Source organism: Struthio camelus, chromosome 3, assembly GCF_040807025.1.
Source record: "Struthio camelus isolate bStrCam1 chromosome 3, bStrCam1.hap1, whole genome shotgun sequence".
Lineage (NCBI taxonomy): Eukaryota > Metazoa > Chordata > Aves > Struthioniformes > Struthionidae > Struthio > Struthio camelus.
The window spans coordinates 83,657,049-83,679,824 of NC_090944.1; the positions used below are offsets into that span (position 1 = coordinate 83,657,049).

Consider the following 22,776-nt stretch of genomic DNA (forward strand, 5'->3'; position numbering starts at 1 on the left):
TAAAAAAAAAGAAAAAAATGTTGCCTAAATGGAAAAAGAAGATAAAATTAGTACAAAAAGGATGTATTTTCAAGGTTGTAGGCACTTCCAAATAAAAGTGAAGGCTTTTTAAAAAAAATAAATGCTGTAAAAAAATTATTCAGCGTCCACTTCATCAGATCTGGACAATCAGATTAAGGCATTGTGCGAAACAGGGAACATAAGCAAATTTCCCATCTTTAATGGCATGCACCACATTTGTCCCGCCATAGACATGATAAACCAATGAGAAAGAGAAAGCAAGGGGTAAAACCACTCTTTGTCATGCAGCTTCTCTTACACATTCACTGCAGTGTGGGATTTTTCAAAGCTGCACATGTGCCGACGGACACTGGCTGGTGGGCGAGAATTCTGGCTGCCTCTTCCTGAAGATGGAAAAGAAAAAGACACCCAGTGAGTGGTTATACACATGTGCACACATGGTGGCTATACCACTCAATAGGGTGCCTGTCCCTCACCTACTTCTAAATTTTGCTGTGGTCTTCCCCATTTTTTCTCCTCCTGTTCATTGTGTCGGTCACCTCAACTTCCATATCGGTTTCCCCTTTGTCCCAGCATAGTATTGTTTAAAAAAGGTTCTCATGGCTTTGTCCCTACTTGCTCTGCTGAACCCTGATGTACTCATATGCCAGATGGCAAGGGCTGCTGTGCATTTAGCTGCCAGTGGGAATTCTCCCCTGGCATTCTCAGTACAGGGTGAAATGATGAAAAAGCAGCATCTGCCTTTCACATCTTATCTAACAATATTACCAAAAGTTTTTGCTGGTGGATTTTTTAATATATACTCAGCTCCTGTTTTCTCTCTGTGACTCTCATTCCCATAATCTGCTTTTCTAAATGTTTCCTTTCTTTTAATGCAGGCTGAATAGTCACTTGCTTTTATTATATGTGATTTCACTACATGTGCTTCTTTTTTCTCATTGATACATTGGCCTTACTGAGGTAGACACAAAATGAAGGGTCTCCTAGACACATCTGCAATGGTGATTCCAAAAGGGATTGCAGATTGCAGTCTTGAGCCATTAACATAGGACAATTTCTAGTTTATTTTCTCCTCTGCCTTAACCTGTAAAGTAGATGCAAGCTGTCATTTGCCTTCCCCAATGTCAATAAAAATGCACACTCATATGCGCTTGCTTTGATGAAAATCTCAGGTATTTTTGCACATGGAATGTAGCAATGAATTTCTGCAAAAAGGTTCTCATTGTGTTGCAAATAAAACGCAAATCAAAATTCAGCATTTCTCCCAATCAAACAATCGTAATGCATGCTTGCCAAACTCCTGTTTATCTCAAAACAACAGATTCATGGATGGGATGTACATGTACTATATACTGAATAAAACTGCTAATGAGCCAAAAAAGCCATTCTTCTCACTACATACTAATGAACAGGAACACAGAATGATGTACACAGAAATACATGCATACCCATTTTGGAGATGTGGCTGCCTTGAGTTGACTTCTGAACTATTGTAAGTAAAACACAAATAAGACATTCTACTGAGCAATTTTGTAAACCTACCTACTTTGAAGTCTCGAGATAATTACATTCCTTACCAGAAGTAATGAGATCTCTGAGATTTGACGATTTAAAGGCTATCATAATTAGAAACTTAGCTACCACGACCACTCCTACACCCTATTAAACTTACAGAGATTATAAAGCTTCTGATTAAACAGAACACCCAACATTTCTACAGATCTTCAGTTCTCTTCATGTACTGACAGAACAAGAACTTTCTACGTTTTGTGAAAATTATGTGAATCATATCTTATTTTTGCTTATTAAAGATCAGAAATTAGTAGTTTATTCAGTCACAGGAGCTAATTTCACAAAACAAGTAGCAATATGCAGTCAATTATCCGAGACAAAAAAAAAAAATCCGGCTCTAAATGTGTTTCACACATGCATGAGTACTGTATGCACAATACAGGGCACATGGCCACAGAGAGCCTAGGTCAGGGACACTGAAAAAGGTAGAAAACTTATTTCAGAGCACCACCCTGTTCTTTATGAGGCAACAGGCTTCACCAGCTCTAGTCCCTTAGCTACTAGAGTTTGCTGTCACTTTTGACTTCTTTAAATGCATCCTGTGTTTCCTTCACTGTATTTCTTCTTACTCAGATATATCTCCACAGTGACCTCACAACATTTTGCTGTCCAAGCTCTAAGCATCTGAGTTCTTGTTATGAATTCCTCCTATGTGAAAGGAAGAAATAAACCTGCTTCCTAGACATTCCAAAATGCATCCTAATATGTTCAGAAAAGTGAACTTTTTTCTCACTGTGGCTGTAGTTTTGTTCCTCAGCCAAAATCAAACATAGACATTACATGTAACATAATATGCAACCCCCTAAATGCCCCATCAGAGTTGCATTCTGTCATTAAAATGCTCCACCAAAGCAGTGGCTTGTCTTTTAGCTAAGGTCAAGGGGAATCCCCATATGGATCCCCCATATACACACTACTGAAATCAGCTCTAAATCTCAGGGCTCTTCTTCCTCCCAACCTTGCAGGCAGTGATGGCACTTCACCTATATTTTTCTGGTTACCGAAAAATTAGATAGCCTGCCCATTTTTGCAGCACCATCATTAAAGGGCCTTTTTGGAGCCATCTTCTTAAAGATATGGATAATTCCTGCTGAGTCAATGACACTTATTTGTGTCTTGAGCCTAGAAAAGTGGACTTTCTGTGCATTTGAATGAGGAGCTGGCATACCACAATGAAGGTATCTGAACTGCTTTCTAATGAGCCCCTGGGTGCAGTCACACAGAGTCTGTCAGAGGAACCAGTGTGGCAGTGCAGAGGGTCCCTGAAGGATGTGGATTAATTGCTTAACTTTATGTTCTTTGAAGCAGAAAAATATTCCTAGCCAGTTGGTCAGAATTCAGGCTAGGTAACAGGCCTGATGAAATCTGCAGCAAAGAATATAAAGGGTCCGAGGGAAGAGTCACTCTTGCCACGATTTTTCCTCTTAAGTGTAAATGAATCACCCCACGAGGCAAACAGCTGTGTCAGGACTGTAGGAAAGTGTAAATTGCTATCCGTAATGTTTTATGTCTGAACAGCTATGAAACTAGAGACATTCGCCTACTGCTCTGGAATTACTCTCTCTGCTCATCCAGACTCCCCAAACAGACACAAATCGAATGAATCTGTCTGGCATCCAAAATAACTGAAGTGCAGGACATTGTGTTACCTATCATCTGAACCCACAGTTAGAGATCCTCCTCAATAGATGTTGTCCAGGCTCTGAGAAAGACTTCCACATTCCCCATAGTTAAAAACGTACAGAAAAGCATGACTCCAGATTTTATATAATTGAATTTGAAACCATTGAGCATCAATAACATTAGGAAGATAGCAAAGTGGGAAGGGAATTCAAGAGAAGTGATGATAACATCAGGCTGATACTTACAGTGACATGATAGCGCTGAGTCATTCCCTAGTATTTAAAAACTTTCATATAACGCTTAGATTTAACACTAGAAGAGAGGTGCTTTGTGCCACCTTACCCTTTGTGGCATACTACTATCCCACCCTACCGCAGTTTCTTCCCACACCAGCATTCAGACCAGCTGCCCTCTCCCTTTCCCTAAGCCGAGTTAGCAACAATACGAACTTTCTGGCCCACTTTTCCTTTCTCTGACCCTCTAGCAATCTACAAGGTGATTAGGGAGGTAAGCATTCATTGCATGTCACAGAATCAAATTGGTAATGTGCTCAGTTGTGCCTGAATCCTCTCTAAATCTAGCATCTTCCCAAGCAGAAGCGTGTTCATTTTCTGATGTTTGTGTCCTTGAAAGTTCAGGCTTTATGTATGGTTGTCATGGCCAGGTCAAAAGATATAAATATAAAAAGAATCAAGCCCATGACCTCCTCCAGTAGGAACTGGAGCTGAATTTCAATACCTTTTATACAGAGCCAGGATCTGATAGAAGATTTCTGCAGCGTATTTCATTAAACTGACTGATGAGGCTGGGAAGATAGACAAGCTTTCAGTGCAAAAATTCATTTTAAAACATAAGGCCTTAGTTCCAAGTTAAGTGAAGCTGGAAATAATTGCTTGGAGTTTTAACTTAATTATGCTAATCAAATACGCAGTGGCAAATTTTTGAGAGAAAAGAATCATTAACAGCTGTGGAGCAAAGACAGCTGCAAGCAGGAGGGAGGTTATAGGGTCATTTGCCTTTACTGGGTGGGGGGAGACAGGCAGGTAATTATCACCTGGGGAAGTGTGGAGCAGGAGGGACTTTGCAACGCACCCTCTCTGAGCATGGGTATCTACTGAGGAGGACAGAAGGGTTACACTCAGTAAGGAGACTATAGTCCTAGCAGGATGCCCCAAAAGTCTCACTCACTGAGCAGCCCCACAGCTAAGGCTGTTCTTCCCGTTACCTGAGGTGGATGTTAGCTGGCTGCGTGCAGGGGAAAGTGCCACTGCCCTCCCCTGCCTGCTCCTGCGCAGCTCCTTGGCGCCTGCATAAGCGCTTGTGCAACTGTTCAGTGAACTCACAGGGAGTGACAGGGGCAACTAACTTGAGTCAAAGCCAAGCTCGGGGGGGAAGGTTAGTTTTAACCAGGATCAGTTCCCTGCTCCTATTCATGCATGGCCACCCAGCCACTTGTCCTTTCACAGTATAGGGCTAAGGAAAGCTTTGGATGTCATTTCTGGCTTAGGGCAGCTTAAAGCATTTGTGGACTTGTGGGACATTTGTGGGCTATGATAGCTCCATAGTAGCTGCAGGCACGTCTCTTGGCTATCCAGGACAGTGGGGGAGAGATAGCTGAGATAACTTGGATAAACCTAACAATTAAGAAACATATAAAATGCATATAACCTGGATTTCAGAGAACATGGGAAAGTAAAGGAGGAGAGACCACTGGCTGACTGCGGGGTACAGAGATCCCAGGGCACACACACGTGAGCCCACGCTGTACACACACAAGTCTACATCGTGCTCATGCGAGCCCACGCTGTGCCCATGCCGTGCACATGCACACAACTGCTGGATTGCCCTGCACACCTGCTGGTTAACCTGCCATCTGGGGCCCTGCGAGCTGCTGGCAGCTGAGGCTCCAGGGATGGCCTAGCCATTACAGCGTGCAGCTTGGCATGATTAACACTACCCGCATAAGTAATCTGCTCGCTGGATTTTTTGCAGTCCTCTGCGCAGCTGTGGCTATGCTCTCAAGCATCGCCCCTCCTCAGTCCTGAGTCTGCTCTAAGGAGATAAAAAAACCCTCTGTGGGGACTTGTTCAGGCTCTGGGATTTGTTTTTTTGTTTGTATGTTTATTGGTTGGGTATTTTGCTGCTGGACTTCTGGTTGGTTGGTTGATTGGTTTGGGGGATTCTGGATGCAGAAAAATGGGCAATGGGGAGAGTAATAAGTTCAGTAAATTCCAGTCCCCAAACACTCTTTGACTGAGGAATGTAATGCTTGTAAGCCAGCCAAAACAGGCTGGAGTTGAACCATCTGAAATGATCTAGCTTGTGCCATGGAAAGAAACAGAAGAGAATATAAAGAAAAAAACATTTTCTATGAAAGTAGAGGGAAAGACTAACAAGACCTTTAAGTAAGAAAACAGAGAATATCTGAAGTTCCTAACTTCAACACACTAAGGATTATGAAAGATTAATAGTCTGCAAACATAGTGCTGGGTAGAGAGAAGGCAGTCATACTAGCTGGAAGGTGTCTGGTGGATGGGCTTATGAGTCTCTGGGACTATATAGGACTGATTAGAGTAAAATGGCAAAAAAAAAAAAACCCAACAACTAGCTCTTCTGCTAGTGAAGAGCTGCTAGAATTAGATCAGGTCGTGCTTGTTTTATTAGAGTTTAAGATTAGCTTTGACATCTCTGGCTTGTGGTCTTGCAACACAGATAAGCTAATCTAGTGGCTTACTGCTGGAAGAGACAATTCTCAGCCCTGTCCTCAAAATGGGGGGGGAAGGGGCAGCTTCTCTGGTGCTGGCATTAGTGTTTGTCTGACCTTGAGGAGATCTAGTTCAGGGACAAGCAAGCAGACAATGATTCTTTTTTTTTTTTCTCTGTAAAGTTAGTTTTGCAGGGTGGAAGAAAGCCACATCCTACACGCCAAAAAAGAAGAATCGCAAAGCAGAGAAGGAGCAACAGCTTTAGAAGAGTCCTGATGCAGTGTGCTAGAAATGGTAAGTTGTTTACAATGCAGTAATAAGAAACCTGGAATTTTTTTGTTTTCAAGTGGGCTTTACAGTGACAAATTGTGTGATTACTTCTAGCCTGCACAATTGTTTGCTGCTTATAGTGATAATGCCTCTTAACCTATGCTTGTCAGGTGTGGGAGGCTGAATCCCAGAGCACACATATGCTTTGAAGACTTAGCTGACTTGTATTTCAAAATTAAGTATTCTTTAAGAATTTTTAACTAGAGGCAGATGTTCTGTTGATACAATATACTTTACTTTCCTCTTCAGCCCACACTTAAAGTGGTTTTTTAGAGTCCTTTGACAACGCTGAGAAAACAACCTGTTTTTGTTGGCCATAGTTATTAGTGATTCTTTAACAGTGGATGTCTTCTATGTGGATATTAAATTTGTCATAAAATCTATTCTTTAAGAACTGTTGAAGTCCCTACGAAAGATCTGGTGGTGCTGATACTGCTCATTCAGGGTCCTTGGAGCACACAGCTACTAACCAGGAGAATACGGTCATATCTCTGCTCTGGGTGTGAATGGTACTCAGTGCAATTGAGAAAGAGCAAGCGCTTTATCAGAAGACAGGTTAAAAAAAAATCAACCAGCTAAAATTTTTAGCTAAAAAAATACCAAAGGCAAGCAGAAAGTAATGCTGAATATTTTAGAATTCTTCACTTTGTCCTCTACATGCTCTTAAAATCACCATAGGTAAAGATACAGAGAACAAAGAAAGTTGATCCATTGCAAACATCAGTAAGATAGGCACTTAGCAAAGACCACATCCAGATTTTGGACTGAGCAGTGCACCAGAAGTTGTCCTCTGCTTTGCCACACATCATACCCAGCACTAACTTCTGCATCTTCTTCTATGTCCTGGGAAAGCTTGATGCAAACATTAAGGTGACATTAAATGTAGCAGAAGGTAGAGCAGGTTCTTGTAAATAAATGTGCCTGAATTTTTGAATAATAATGAAATATTATTGAGTCCTTCAATAAAAATGAACTTCTGCTGTTGCCAGGGTAGTGTGCTGTGTCTTGTCCCTGTAATAAGTGGAATTTGGCTGAAGATAATAAGAAGGCACAAGTGTGTGCAGGTTGTGGTCTCACAAGGGCTGGTGCAATTGGCAGTGGTTGATGTTATTGGGGCATATGTGAGCCAAGACTGCATGGCTTGTGTTTCCAAGGTTTAGTAAGACACTCATTTTCAAAAATACTCCCTGGTCTGGGATCACAGATAGTGGAGGGAGTTAACCTATGCTGCCACTGGTAATAAATTGTTTCAAAAGCTTCCTAGGATAGGAAAGAGCCTTGGTGGTCACCAACTTAAAATAATAATGTAAGCCAGGATAGTCAGCAGTGTGTGCCATGGTGACAGCAGGCATCTTCTTCACAAATTTGCTTTGAAACATTACCAGTCAGCTGACAAATCAATGTGTGGGCCTCCTCACACAGCAAACAAAGCGTATGTGCTAATGTCATCCACCGAGGGCTTCAAAGCCCTAAGACTAACACTATATAATCAGGATAAAATCCTGCTCAGAAGATTAATTTCCTACAGTGTGGAAAACCATACATGTCTGACCAGGGAACTCTACAGTCCATTAAGAGAGATCGACCATCCTCTCTCACCGGGGGTGCAATTTGCCTGCGAATTACAAAGGCTTGCCAAAACCAGGCTCCCTGTTGGTATGTATCTGCAGCATGTGCAGTTTTGCTTAGAGCATTTTGTTATGTGGGGCATCCCTGAGCAAAAGGGAGTGCTCATCACAGGCAGATATGAGCTCTGCGGGTGAGCTGGAACAAGCCTTTTCACATCAGCAACAGAGGTGAAGTCCAAGAGTGCTGTCCTGCTCTTCGGCTCTTATGTGCTCGTGTCTCCCTGAGCATGAAAAAGGACGAAATAAATTAGCGGTAGTCCTGCATTTCACGCTAGCAACTCTGGACTGAATTGCTGGGATGAATTAAGAATATTTTTAAGACTACTTCTTAATTTTAGAAAAAAATAACCCTGGCTAAAATATATATATATATATATATATATATATATTTATTTATTTATTTATGTGAATAGTCCTTATATTGTATTATAGCCTTATCCTCACCTAGAGAATATCACAGATCTAAATGATATTCCTCAGTACCTGGTTTTATGTTTATCTCTTAATTAGCTCAAAGACATATGAAACCACAATGTGGCTTAGAGATGCCCATAGAATAAACACTTGCAGAATAGCTTGTGTGTTTATTCTAACAAGTATTTGCACATGAATTATCATGTGTTCATGAAATATCACAGCTCTACTTGCTTCTGCTGAGAGGAGGTGAATAACTGAAGCACAGGGCTAAAACATCATACCTTTGAGGACAGAAAGGAGGTAAATGCAGTCTTGACTTAAAATTCCTAAAGTAGCTTCTAGGAGACTTTGCATTTTAGTTCTTTATTTTGTTTCCATTTTAAACACTGAATTAAATAAAGAAATAGCTGTTATGGTTTTTTAAATGATATTTCAGACCTCCCCCCCACCCCAAATTACACTGTTTGTTTAAGTATACGCTTATGTGAGTTGGAGTCTGATTTCTAAATGTAAAATAAGCATTTAGATGTTTATCAGGAGGCAGCCTTCAACACCCTTTTATTTACCTGATGCTCTTAACAGGAGAAGATTCCTTGCTTATTTTTATCACAGAGAGAATTCTAACCAAAGCAACATGAGATTATGGTGCTAGACAGATAAACATCATCTGCTTATAGCTTCATGTGAAGGCAATTGTTTGTATCACTCACTATTGAGTTGGTGTATTTTTATAACATCCTAACTGGATTGTTATGACTACATTTCAGAAAAAAAATACAATAAATAATAAATACAAATACAGAATACAAGGAAATGTAATAAGTGATCCAGTCAAGCAAGAAATTAAATTACAACTGGTATTCTTATTCCTACATTTTATACCAAAAAAAGATGCTAACTTTGCCCAGGCTTTCAGCAGTAATGTGTTTCCTTCCTTTAAACCAGGAAACAGAGGAAGTGATATGTAATTGGAAAGCTCCCCTCTGATATGATTGTCTATCCATGCATGATTGTGTTTAAGCATTGAGATTCATTATGCAAAGCTGCCTACTGCTACAGCAGTGCCTGTCAGTAAGGGAAAATGTTGCTTGAGAATAGCAAAACAATAAAAGGAACTAGGAAGTGAACTTCTCCGCGACTCCTTTGGTAAGAAGGAGGCAGCATTTCAGAAATCATTCTTTGAGTTTATTTTCTGTCAAACTGCCTTGGAAGAACAGAGTTGTAAATACCCCTGAAAAGAAAGGGAGGAAGCTTCCAGGGATTGGGATCTTCTTAAAAAGGGAGGAAATTATATAAAATCCTACACAACAGCTCTTTCATCTGAATGGATCATCCAAATAAGAAATGGTTCTGACAGGTGACAAAGAAGTAGAAGTCTGGGTGGGAGTCTGGGGTACAGGTACTGTACTCTATAAACTAATTCAAACCATCTGAATTGTGTTTGAGATGATTTTGTCCTCACTGCTCTTACTGGGGGTCTACTCCAGAACCTCACTGCTTTTCTAATTGTTTTCTCTTTAATGGAGTTGTGGCCAGCCACTCTTTGGTCACAGAAGGAAACCCGGAAGAATAAACCTAAATGCTCAGACCTCTTGTGTGCACACAAGCTTGTGCTTAATGGTAATAGTCCCAAAGACAGTGGATATCTGACCCCGCTTTCTTTCTTCTCTCAGCTTGTCTTGGGAGTGACATGTAATTGGTTATGCATGTGCTGGGACTGCCTTTAGCTGGGATGATTTCTAAGGAAACCTTCTAGTGACTTAGATAGCCCTGCCCCTTATTTCCCATTAGAAAGAAAAACTAAATTCTCCAGCTCCAGATTGCTTACATTACACATATGCTGCACATATATTGCACATATATGTACAGACACACAATTTGGTATATAATTTGCTATATAAGAACTAGTTTTGTCAATGCTTATTTCACTTTATTTCATGTATGATTTGTAAACTCGTTTCAGATATTTACTATGCCTAGTTTTTAAATAAATATGATTTATAATATGTATTTAAATCACTAGGAAAATGTATGTTTGGAAATAACATAAGAAACATTGCAGAAGTGTTTATCACCTATGGATGTATGGGATAGAACTACATTAACTTTATTAAAACAAAGGCAAATGAAAGGCTACAGAGGACAATATTCGATATAATTACATAGCTCAGACATAACGAACAAAACTTTAGCAGGGCTAGAGGAGATTACTCTTGGATTATTAAAATTCAGACTCCCTTATTCTCTGTTTTCTTCCATATTTTTTACTTCAGTTGTAAAAGTCCCTTTGGAAATATGTAGCCATCTTCTGGGAGTTTTAAATATGCACTTAAATCAATACAGTGACAAAGATTGAATAGCTTGACTGAGTTTGCTGAATTTTCGTGTTTGAAATTCACATCACATACACAAAGGAACTGGATAAGAGCTGTTACCTGCCACAGCGCTATGTATTCACAAAATCATTAATGAGTTAAGCCCAGCAATAGCCCAGCAAAGCCAGCAAACATACCAGCTGCTGAGAGAGAGATGTTTAGCATTAAAACCTTCAATTATCCTTGTGAGCACATGAGATGCTTTCCCCAAAATATACTGCAGTCTCAGAAAAAGGCAAAGGCCTAACCCACATAAGACCTGTAGAGAAATGCTGGGGAGGGCTACAGCGAGCAGGGATGGAGGAAGGAGCCGGACCAGGCAGGGGTGCAGCCTAACTTCCCACTTAAAACTATGGCACTAGCTAAAGGGCTGTCTTATTTGCATGCAGTCCTGCTACAGTACACGAGAAGTTTACCCAATGCATCAGTTTTCTAAATTACAAAGCAAGTCAGCCTACCATTTCCTATTCGATGCAGTGATTTGTCTCTATACTGGTTTGGGAATGCTGTAAGAAAATAAAACTACACCGAGCAGTAATCTGTACAACAAATATTTAAAGATGACTCTCATATGCTGCAGACTAGGTGACACAAGTTAGGACAAGAGAAAATATTTAAATATATTGTAGACTTCTCAGATTCGGCTTATGTACTAAAGCATGAGTCTGGAGTTTAACAATATGTTCCCTTTTATAACAGATGATTCAACAGTGACCAGTTATTATTAATCCTCCTAGACACTGTCCACTATATCCTCGTTTCAGATGTTTTGATACATTTCAGCCAGGCAGAGTGAAATATTCCCAGTGCGGCTGTACCAGGTTAAAGGTTTTTTTTATTTTATCTCACACACTTTAGCCTAAAGAGGCCATGGACAAAAGCTTTTGTTTTTCTTACATTAAAAACATTTTTTTTTCAATTTTTGTTCATGATTCTTTCCTTTCCCCCTTCACACCTTTAAACCCCTATATAAAGGTAGCATATTGACTGCATGGAGTAGTAACTTGAAAATGAGAAGATTCTCCTGAGCATCTTCTGTGATGAAGCACTCATGTTAGACCAAGCGAGAGGCTCTGAAAGATTTGTGCTTGTATGACTGCAATTGAACATGCTGAACATTTACTCTCTGTTTCTGAAAGCTGCAACTTTTGCCATACTGTGCTACGCACTTGCCTCCTCCCACCACCATGAAAACAGTGAAACAAAATGTCCTGCCTTCTGGATGCACTTATGCTAAGATTTCCCTCACTACTCGACTGGGGGAGGCTTTGAAAGGAAGGAGGGATGTGAAGAGCCCAAAGGTCTTCCTGGACTTTGAGCTGCCGGGTGAAATGAGTCCCAGAGAAACATGGCATGTCAGTGCAGCTTCCTCGTCATGAACTGGCAGCCCCAGAAAGTCAGCCTAAAGAGAAAGAGTAATTTAAGAATACCTGGAGAGACTTTTATAGCTGGCAAGACCAAAGAACAGGTTGGGTTTTTTTAAGCCCTGGGTGTTCCTTAGCACAGGTGTCTGTGGGATTCACTGCCTAGGGTAGACACCTGGGAAAGCAGCCTACAGGCATGAACTGACAAAACATGTTGAAAAGATAAATAAAAAGTCCATGTTTGGAAATATTTAAAAATAATTATCAATTTCTGAGTGCAAACAGCTAGAGAAAGAATAATGGGATGCAAATACCTTAAAATTAGAAGGGGGAATGCAGGTGGCTGGCCACACAGTAAGCCTTCCAAGTTGGCCTTCCCATCAACTCACATTTTGCCACACAGTTTACTTTTATAGCTACATGTTTATTTACTCTGATTCAAAATGCCCTAAAAATAGCGTCCAGACCCTGGACTCTTTACCATAAATTGAGCTAATTATACAAAGACTCATAAGGAACCGTTCTCCACTGAGTCCCCCTCAACAAGCACTAATCCTTCTCATGCCGCTGCAGCCCACAAAAAATGTAAGTGAAGAGGTGGGCCTTGCTGCATGGCTCAAGCTGTAGTTTGGATGCAAACAAAAGTAACTTAACAGACTTGCAGGCTGCAGACCCGGCTTCAGTCTAACATCCCTGAGCAGGGTCAGTTTGAAGCAGCGGCTGGAGAAGTCAGTTCCTGAACACTCCTCAAGAGCAGCCTCCTAAATGTTGTTGGTTATTTTTTCTGCATGTAGCCCAGAAAGGAGCATTGCTTCTTGGGGGAAATGCATCACTGGAGAGGGCAGGAAGCAGTTATAGTATGGACTGAGAGAGTGCACAACTGAGAGTGTGGGCCACACTGGGCAGGCCTGCATCCCTCCCCAGCTCTCCTTCCTCTGTATCTGTCCTTGCTATCTTACATACACTTTACAGGAGCTTTACTCTTCAAGCTGATTGACCCTAATAGACTAAAGTAACATTCAAGGTCAAGAACTAGTCTAATGATCACAGCAAGATCCATATCTGAAAGCTGCAGTCTCACAGCTGAAAAAAGATAGAAAAAGGTCCCTCCTAAAAACTGCTGCTACACCAGCATCCTTTAACAGCTAGGCTCTCATAATATCACAAAGTCTGCCAATAAATGACCCTATACAGCTTCAATAAAAGCAGCAGATATCAGTCTCTCTCAATCTCTCCTGATGGAGCTGTTCCACTTCTTATAAATATTTAAATATTCATTTGACAAATCAGAGAGACTGAATAGCTTAGTACTGAAGATACTCATGAGGGATCTCTCAGACCCAGATTCAAGTTCTCACACAAAATAATACAGAGCATTTCTCTAGGGTTTACATTAGGATTTTTTTTTCTGTTCCGGGACAGATTGCTGGTCAAGAACAGAGAGAAAGTAGGAGACTTGCCTTGGAGCAGTGCATAGTCCAGTTTTAGGGCATTCACCTGGGATGGGAAGGAGATGCCCTTAACCTAAGCGGATGCCCTAACCATCGTCCTAGTGGCTGTCAGCATAAAGTTCCCTCACACATTCCCAACTCCTTCATCACTCCAAGACAGGGCAAGGGGGAAACATAATTCCTCCTAATTTTGAGAGGCCAGCATTTTCTGGTGGAAAATATATTCCACTGGAAAGGGCCCAGCCACCTTTATTTAAACCTGTAATGTCAGTAATTGCTTCCAGGTTAACTCAACCAAGTAAGAGAGAGTTCAAACCTTCATGATCTTACATTGTACCTTCAGAGTGCAACAGCTCAGGAAAGGCAACGTTATTATTTAAGTGAAGACCAACTTTGCTAAACAATTGATTTCCATCAGAACTTTTAATTCAGGTGAGACAGATTTTTCAGGAAGGTTTTCTGGCCTCTGTATCAGCACTGAACATAGCTGAAAGCTTTCTGTTGACTAACAGGGCCTGTGTTAACAGCCTTCCCTGGTTAATTCTTCTGCTCTAGTTCAGAAAGGAGAAGGGAAGAGCCTGCTGGCTGGTTCTACTCCCAAAGCTCTGCTGACTAGCAGCACAACACTGTGCACGAGCACTTTCACAAGCCTTATAAAAGTTGAACTTGCCCTTGTAAATGCTAACTAGTTTCCATTTTTAAAGCTAACTCAGTTTATATCTGCACAACAATTTAAATTAGATGGATGCCACTTTTTTGTTTAGGTGAAGGAATTGTAATTGACTCAATTAGCAGCAGAGAGGTTCAGTGCAGACAGGGAAAGAGAGATGAAAATTGAAAAGGAGAAAAAGCAAAACAAGCTGACAAGAGAAGAGATAACAAGAAAAGGAATGGAAAGTTGTTGGAAGATAACTAGAAGAGGGATCTTTCTTTTGAGTGAAATACTGCTTGCCACTTTCAGCAAGAAGCAGAATAATTTCTCTGGGATCTGAATTACTGAAGGAAATCTGGAAAAAAAAACAGATTTTGATAGGAAATGAAAAGGGTTGAAAACCAGTCTGGAGGCCATTTCTCCAGGCATTAAGCAAGTTTTAATATTTTCCAGTTATGTTTCAGGAAGGACCTGAACACACATTTGAGTTAGATACGAGCTTCAAAGGCACCAGAAAATTCTTTTTTTTCTTTCTTGCACTCCTCAGTGACTCCCAGTTCTTACTCTATGTTGGTGCAATGTCCTCATGAGCTTTGCAACAGACCCTGGTAGGAACTACAATGCCTTCCGTAACCCTGAAATGACCTTTTGTGCTGTCTTGTGACTTTATTTCCAAAGCTGTGTGCTTGTGCACTGCACTGTTCGCAGTCCTTCATGTCCATGTATGGTGAGGTTTGTTCTGCTCCTTCCCCATAAGCAAGCCTAGACTGCGGCCACATCCCTGCTGGTTTACATGAAGAACATAGCAGTAACTGCACGAGAGGTTTCCGTCAGAGGTTGGGATTTTGCTGTGTAAAAGATCTGGAGGCTTGACCTGAGACAAAATGCAGAACGCATATTAACTAGGTGTCGAACATTTAGTTCAGAAGAGCACCTTAAAACTCTGTAGGGCCTTTTTCCTCCATACCTCTCACACAAGCTGAACAGAGAGCAATTAAATGTCACACAAGGCATACTAAAATTATATAACAAACAAATTGCTAAGAAGCTCACTGAAGCTCTGTTGTTCTTGTAAGGCGACAATGCGGGGAGGGGGAAGCTGGGCTTTTCAACAAGAAATATCTTCTCATATTGTGAATTGTGTTCCAAGTACCCTGCGCTTGTGTTCAATATGTGGATCTTTTAGAGCACAAAGTTTCTTTTTTGAGGGTAGAAGAAGGCTGAGCACAACAAAGATTTAGTTGCTAGTTTGCTTATGATGTAAAATACCCAATAGTCCTTTTTTTTTTGCCAAATATTGTCTCAAAGACACCAACAGTGTTAGCCAGAGACTACACAGCAGAGACATCACACCATTTTCTTACAAACTTGTAAGACCCCATCCAACTTTCACAGAGTCAGAGAAAGCCAGATGGAGCCTTATCTCCCTATTTGCATGGAAACCAAGCTCTCGGTCTAGAGGTTTTTGGCCATCCACCACGACAGGTAGCCCAGCCCTGCAAGAGGGGTTCCCCAAACTACTAACACTACCAACTTGCTTGATGTCTAGCTCGGCAGCTGGGGAAGTCTTGTCCCTGCCACCACAGCAGACTCAGCCTTGTACTTGTACTACCCATGCCTCCATTCCTTCTTTTCTGAGGCCCTATCTGGCAACAAAATAAAAAAGTATTGAAGTAGCATAAAGGTAAAATTGATCACAGCATGGGTTTTCTATGGTATTACCTTTATCCTTTTCCCTTCTGTCTCCAGGACATATGAAAATGGGTCTTGTGCAAACTGAATTGAAATGAACATAGGGGCTCAGAGAAATCTACAAATCCTTCAGTATAGCCAGAGAGATGGAAAGCAACTGAACTTTGATTCTATCAAGAAGCTCATAAAAGTGGACTTCACTGTTTCTTATTTCCTTCAAACATTTTGATAATTTTTTTTGAAATCGTGACAACAGTAATCTGAGCTCATATGTAGGCCTGTAGTGCTTCTTTAAAGATTAACAAAGCAGTAAGACAATAAAAAATGCAAATGTTTAGACAGCTGCTCACAGGGAGGTGTTGTTTGAAGTAACAGTTCCCTCTCCCCCTCTGCTGCAGCTTGGTAGTTTTAAATTATTAGCAAGGAGAATAACAGGCTCAACAGTTGTGAGTGCAAGTCCATCTTCAGTCACTTTCGCCTCTGAAATGTTTCACACCAATACTGGGTTTGGGAACATCGACTTCTCAAGTTTACACTGCTGATGACTAAAAGTCTTGCTCCTGATCCTGCACATTAAATAGATCACAAGGATAGTATGAAGGGTGCTTTTGAATGACAGTTATGAAGAATGTCAGAAAACGCTACCTTACAAACTATGTTCAGTCCCTTGCTTTCACACACAGACCCCAGTGGCCTTAGACAGATACATGTGATTTACAACCACTCAGACATAGATTTCTGGTCCCCTTCCCCAGAAGACTACACTTGCACCTCAGTTTGGACAGTAACGCAGAGCGACTGCAAATGGGGTTGTGAGACCCCCAGTCACATGCACGGAGAGATGAGAGAAGCTGAAAATGGAGCTTACTCTGCCACTGCCTGACCTGCCCCAGAGGCAGAGGAGGTTGTGTATGGGGCTGCCTTTAAGTGGGAGAGAAAATACGAGGCAACAGGTCAACATCCATCTGAGCCTTAGATCTAAAGGATCCTTTTCACCTTTTCTGCTACACGTGAGATGAAAAAACGTTACATACCTTACTATTCGGCAGACTATGGTTGACCAAGAGAGGATGGCAGAGAGAGGGACATATACAGATAGATGTGTACCTGCAGTCAATCACTTACTTTGGATTTCCAGCCCCTGGTTTCTTTCTCCGGAATATGTTGAGGAAAGTGTTGGACTTGCAAGGTGCCTTGCCATCCCCGACATGCATACGCACCACATCTGAGGTGGTGAAGGCACTGCGGACATTCCTCTCAGGCTTGGCTATGATGATGTACATCTTAGGAGTGAACATGCATCCAAGGGCCACTGTCACACTCAGGCTCACTGCAAAACAAGTGGTGATGATCTTGTAGTTGCTCCCGAAATAAATAGGCACAAAGGCCAGCCAGATGATACAAGTGGTGTACATGGTGAAGGCAATGTACTTGGCCTCATTGAAATTGGCAGGCACATTGCGAGTCTTGAAGGCATAGTATGTGCAGCTCATGATGAGGAGTCCATTGTAGCCCACGGGAGCCACGACACCTAAGTTGCTGGTGTTGCAGATAAGGTAAACTTCCTTAATACTGGGGTAGGAGAGGATGGGCATCGGGGGCTCCAGGATGATCAGCGTGACCACCAGTGTCAGCTGCACACTGATCAAAATGGAGGCAATGACTACTTGGGCCCATGCGCTCATGAAGCGTGGCTTGCGGGTACAGATCTTCTTTTTACTGCCTGCCAGGATGCGTGCAATGCGGTTGGTTTTGGTCACTAGAGCAGAATAGCACATGGCAGAGGAGAGGCCCACCAGAAGGCGTTGGAGGTAGCAGGACGTGATGGTGGGTTTAGCTATAAGGGTGAAAGGGCAGATGTAACCCAGAAAGATGCCAGCAAGAATTATGTAGCAGAGCTCCCGGCTGGAGGATTTGACAACAGGGGTGTCCCTGTAGAGCACAAAGATAAGGGTGACAAACATGGTGACCAGGATCCCCAGGCAGGAAAAGACCACAGCCACAATAGACTCTATATTGCTCCACTGGAGATACTTTACAGGGATGGGTTCACAGCCTGCAGTGTACAGAAAAGAAACAGAGTGTTAGAAAGGTATCTACTCAAAGGAAGAACAATCTTTCTGGCTCCCAAAATAATCCAAACATTTGCTTATGCCTGTGTGGCACGGATTATTAAAAACATTTTACAAATGAGTGAACTGCAGCACGGAAAGATTTAAATGAATTATTTTCAAAAACAGCCATTAATTTTGGATGTCCTACATATTTGCTCATGATACTATAAAGGGAAATGAGGTTTGCACATTTTCTTCTAATTTTTGCCTAGGAGACCTGCTCATAAGCCCAGCACATCAAAGGTAGAGGTAGGAACAGAACCATCTCTCAGCATCATCCCTTAATTTCAGCAGGGAAGGGACTGCTACCAGCTGCTACTGGGCAGCTCAGACTAAGTTATTTTAATCTTCAGCCTAATCAGCATAATTTGACCCACTACATTTTTCTAAGGGTGATTTTATAAGAAAAAGAAATTAATTAGAGATCTGTTATTGACAGAAAAATATAACAAAAATACAAAGTCATAATGGAATTACAGGATAGATACTGTATCTTCTCATTATATTCCTGCATTTTTATTTTCTTCACACTATCTTGTCTTCACTTTGTCCAATCAAAAGGCAAAGGGCTCACTGTTTTTCCTGTATACTCCTTTTGCCATCTACACTAAATAATGATGTGATTCAATTCTTGTGGAAAAGCCAAACGCACAAAATAGGCATATCTTTAAAAAATAACTGGAAAGGCACTCCTGTATTGCTAGTACAGCCATGCAAATGTAGGTGTCAGTGAGAGACGGTACTTAACTGGTGCAGCTCTCTCCCAAACTCAGGTTAAAGGAATATTTGTAGCTACCTTCCTCACTGGGCTGGAGATATGATACCAGCATAAAATTATGTAGCAAATAAAATCTTCTATGTTAATAGGATGTTAAGGTTGTGAAGTCAAATTACTCAGAACCTTCATCCTGGTATTTCCTAATTTCTGTTCTTGACTTAAAGTCAAGGCACTTTTAAAAAGTTCCTGGGTATTTTTTTGAGGTTTAAAAGAAAATCAGAATGAACAATTGAAGAATGCCTGCACGGGTCATCAGCAAAGCCGGGACCTTTGGAGGCACAGCTCAAGCTCACACCAGGGAGCCAGAAGAGTGAGCACAGCAGCGGGAGCTTGGCAGCCTCTGCCTGACTTGGAGGCACTGGTGTATTCGGAGCCCTTGCGGTCCAGGGCCAAGGAAGGGTGCACTTGATAATAGCTGCCCTCAGTGGTTAGTCCTCTCTACCCAGACCCTGCGGCCCTGCACTGGATCCCCCACTTAGCTTGTATCCCAAGCTAAGTATCCATCTTCTACTCTGGTCTCTGCCTTCCTCCAGTTTCTCTTGAACGCAGCTCACCTTTCAGCTGCATGTGCCTTTTCTTCACCTTTCAAGCATCTGCCCTCCCAGTCCTTCACCCTCCTCACCTCTCTGCCTCCTCCAGTTCAGGCTTTTTCCTCACCCTGGTCCTCTCTCCAACCAGCTGTCCCCACCACAACCACTGCTGGCCTAGCTGTTCATATGCTGGACTGGCTGCTACATTATGTCTGCCTATCTGGGTTGTTGGATGTGTCTGGGAAGAGAGGGACAAAGGCTTTGTGGTCAGTGAACTCGCAAGAGAGGCTTTTTTCCCTCTCTTTTTTTTAGTTTTTTGGTTTTGCTGCTAAAACATAGCAAGGGCCCTGATACTGTGATGAGCAAATGTCATGCTCAGCTCCTTCCTCCTCAGCATGGAGTGTATCTACAGAAATCAATCTATATGAATCAAGAGCTTCTGAGGCCCAGAATTTTGCTCAATTTGGATGTATCTTCCACAGGATGACAAAAAAAATCACAAAGTGATAACTCTACCAAAATGGAAAGTCCTTGCTTCCAAATACAGGAGATGTAGGAAGAGGCATGGATCAAGGCTCAGCACACATAGTTTTGCTGTAACCTCATTGTGAGAAACAGAAAAAACGTTTTTGTTGAAATTAAAAAAAAATCAGCCTGAGGCAGAGTCCTGACATGGAAAATTTCTGCCCCAACTTTTAATGTCCGCCAAGGTCATATGAACTGAAAGAATGCCTTATAATTCTGTACTCTCTCTCTCTGAGAGTACAGGGCAGACTTAATGACAGGTAATGCTGCCTATCACCTGTAACTCCAAAAACTATAGAAACGATACTATGTGCAGCTGGAGATGTTGTTTTATAAAGAAAAGCAATTCTGTTTTGCTCATTGTGGTCTATTCAAGACTCAGATGGGGAGAGGAACGCAGTCCTTCTAATCATTATTTTTATGGTGAAATGTAACTGAAGGAAAAGCTTTTATTAGAGCTGGGACCCTCTGGCCGTCGGCCACAACAACCCTGAGGCAGATTCAGTCCTGTTCTGATTTAATAGTCAACTAACTGTCAGGAGCTGCTGCTCTTTGTTTAATACACACAAAGCTCTTTACTTAATCAGGAAGCCACTTTGTGGATGCTGTAAGGGTTAAGTTTTAGTGCTTTAAGTTTAGCAACATCAAGCCATACTCGTATTCTTCCATGTTAAATGGTATGTTCAGAGCCTTAGCCCTGATTCAGCATGGTAGTTAAACCTTTCTCGTTTGCTTTAAGCTTATTCTGTGTAAGGTTTTAGAAACTTGTTTAGTTAAATCAGTGTAATTTCTTTGCACAAGCAAGCCCCAGGAGCTACACATGCCACAAACATTGCAAAAAATCTGCCTGCACTGCTTTTATGAGCAAACAGTTGTTCACTGCCAGCACCTATGAAGGTGGGTCATTTCCCAGCTAGGGGAAAATATGCTGAGGAAGCTTGCTGAGGTAGGGGCAGGACACCCAGGAAATCATTTACGTACAGGTTTGAAACAAAAAGGGGGTAGCAAATTAGTAGAAAAAGTTTCACAGTTATAAGTTTCTAGTAAAAAGCGGTTTGATAGTTTTTATCTACCATTTTCTCTGCACTTTTACTGTGAACCATTTCCCAGAGTAGAAGGCTAATCGATTTTTTTTAATGATATTCATACTGCAAGGCCAGTAAGACACTCCAGGATGTTTTGTGAGGTCATTAACACATCCCAGGTAACTGAACGCCCCAAACCTCTACGATTCATTTCATAATAGCTCTATAAAACTTCCTGTCCTATCTTGTTTTACTGCTTATTTAAGATGAAAAAAAAATTGGGCTTACTAGCTTGACATTCATTCTTCTGATACTATAAAATGATACTTCTCCTCTGATACTATAAAAGACATCTCTTCTTTTTGGCACAAGGCCTCAGAATACTGGTTTTAGTAACTGCTTCTCAGGTGAGTTGGAATGGATGGTTCATATCATTTATGGTGAGAAATCCTTTATGCCTGCTGACTTGTATTTCACTAAACACATATACAGGGGAAGCAATCTAGAAATATTTTTCATTTAAAAATAAAATCAAAATGTCAGAAAAAAAGACTGCAAAGCAGCAGAGACCAATATCAAAGGAGAGGAAGAGTATCTCGGAAGCTTCTCTTAGGGAGTGGGATTAGTATGCACTCTGTATTTTTTAAAGGGACTAAGGATTTTAGAGCCTCCATCTGTGATGGAAAATAGGACTAAAACTGTATTCATTTTTAGCAATTAAAATTTAAGATAAAGGGGAAAACGATCTGGAATGTGAGATGTTAATGTCTGTGTCTAGATGCTATGGTGACTGGCAGAGCACAAATACAACATAAAAAACAAAGCTATAAAAACACATTTGATGGGAGAAATTCTGGCAAGGTAAAAGATTTTCAAACTAAATGGTACACATGATGACTCCAGCAAAGACCAAGAGCCAGAATTTATCTAGATCAATTCCCCTTTTCTAAAGGTTAGGATGCCCTCAACTTCTTTTCAGAACTTTGCACTTTTTGCAATTCAAGTAAATGACACAGGGTTTAAAAAAGAATATTTTCCTCAATTAGATAGGACAAAGACACTGTGCAGGAGCAGACTGCCATTTTGGCGTTCTCTACGAAATCAGTGGATGGCTGCGCTGTCATTTGCCTGATGTCCCTGTGATTTTAGAACAGCAGCAGCCCAGTCTCCTTGCTGAGATGAAACACAAATCAGCAGGTCACTTACTGATTTCATTAAAAGTTAATAGATTGCAACATGCCCCTGAGATTTTTTTTCCAGCATTGATGCTTTTCTCAACTCCTTTCAGCAGTGCCTGTCATTTTGACATGCTCCCTTTTGAGCTATTTTGGGCAGCTGGTAGCACTGAACCATATTTGCTCAAGTGCACATTGATCTCTCACTATGTTCTTGTTCTGCTTTATTGATTAAAAAGAAGTCCCAGTTTTCTTCTCTAAATAGTAGATAAAAACAATTCTGCAAGCCTCCAAGACTAACAGAGCTTGGTTCTCTATGGATATCTGTTTTATAGTTAGTAGACTTTGGTGTTCTAAGAGGTGGGGGCTGAACTGAAACTTTTCCAGTGATCAGGACATTTATAAAGGGTACTGCAGATTTTCTGGGGTCTAGTAATACAAGACCTTTTTCCAAAACAAGGGCCCTCCCAGAAGGCATTGTTTAGGATCTCCCTACAACTCATTTTCATGAAACTTGTAGGAACCGAACAATCACTGAGATCTGAGTATTCTGACCATTGTGGTTGAAATAAGTTCAATTGCACACCAGAGGGAGAGAGAGGGAGAGACAGTGTATGGGAGAGAGAGGTATAGGATATAGGCAGACACATATAAATCTAGGATGTGACCATAGTTTATTTTCCATAGAAAATGAAGGTAGATAATGGGCCAACTTTCCCAGTTTACTGCAACTGATAAAAATTAAATTGGAGCTGCAGAAAGTTGGAGAAATGGTCAGCTTTTTCTCCTCAAAGAAATC

The 22,776-nt window shown here is 41.2% G+C and overlaps 1 protein-coding gene across 7 annotated transcripts in view; it reads right to left on the reverse strand.

Moving 5' to 3' along the window:
* The window catches only part of GRM1 (glutamate metabotropic receptor 1), a 197,495-nt gene that overhangs the window by 13,314 nt on the left and 161,405 nt on the right, over positions 1 to 22,776 (reverse strand). For 3 of the 7 annotated variants that reach the window (XM_068938812.1, XM_068938811.1, XM_068938813.1), the window contains exons 8-9: positions 16,956 to 17,886; positions 320 to 404 (exon numbers count right to left, since the gene is read on the reverse strand). In XM_068938812.1, coding sequence (XP_068794913.1) covers positions 344 to 404; positions 16,956 to 17,886 — 992 coding nt within the window. In that variant the 3' untranslated portion in view covers positions 320 to 343. Of the gene's footprint in view, positions 1 to 319; positions 405 to 14,889; positions 15,013 to 16,955; positions 17,887 to 22,776 lie in introns of those variants that run through there. The other 4 variants (XM_068938806.1, XM_068938807.1, XM_068938809.1 and 1 more) reach the window with 2 other exon arrangements.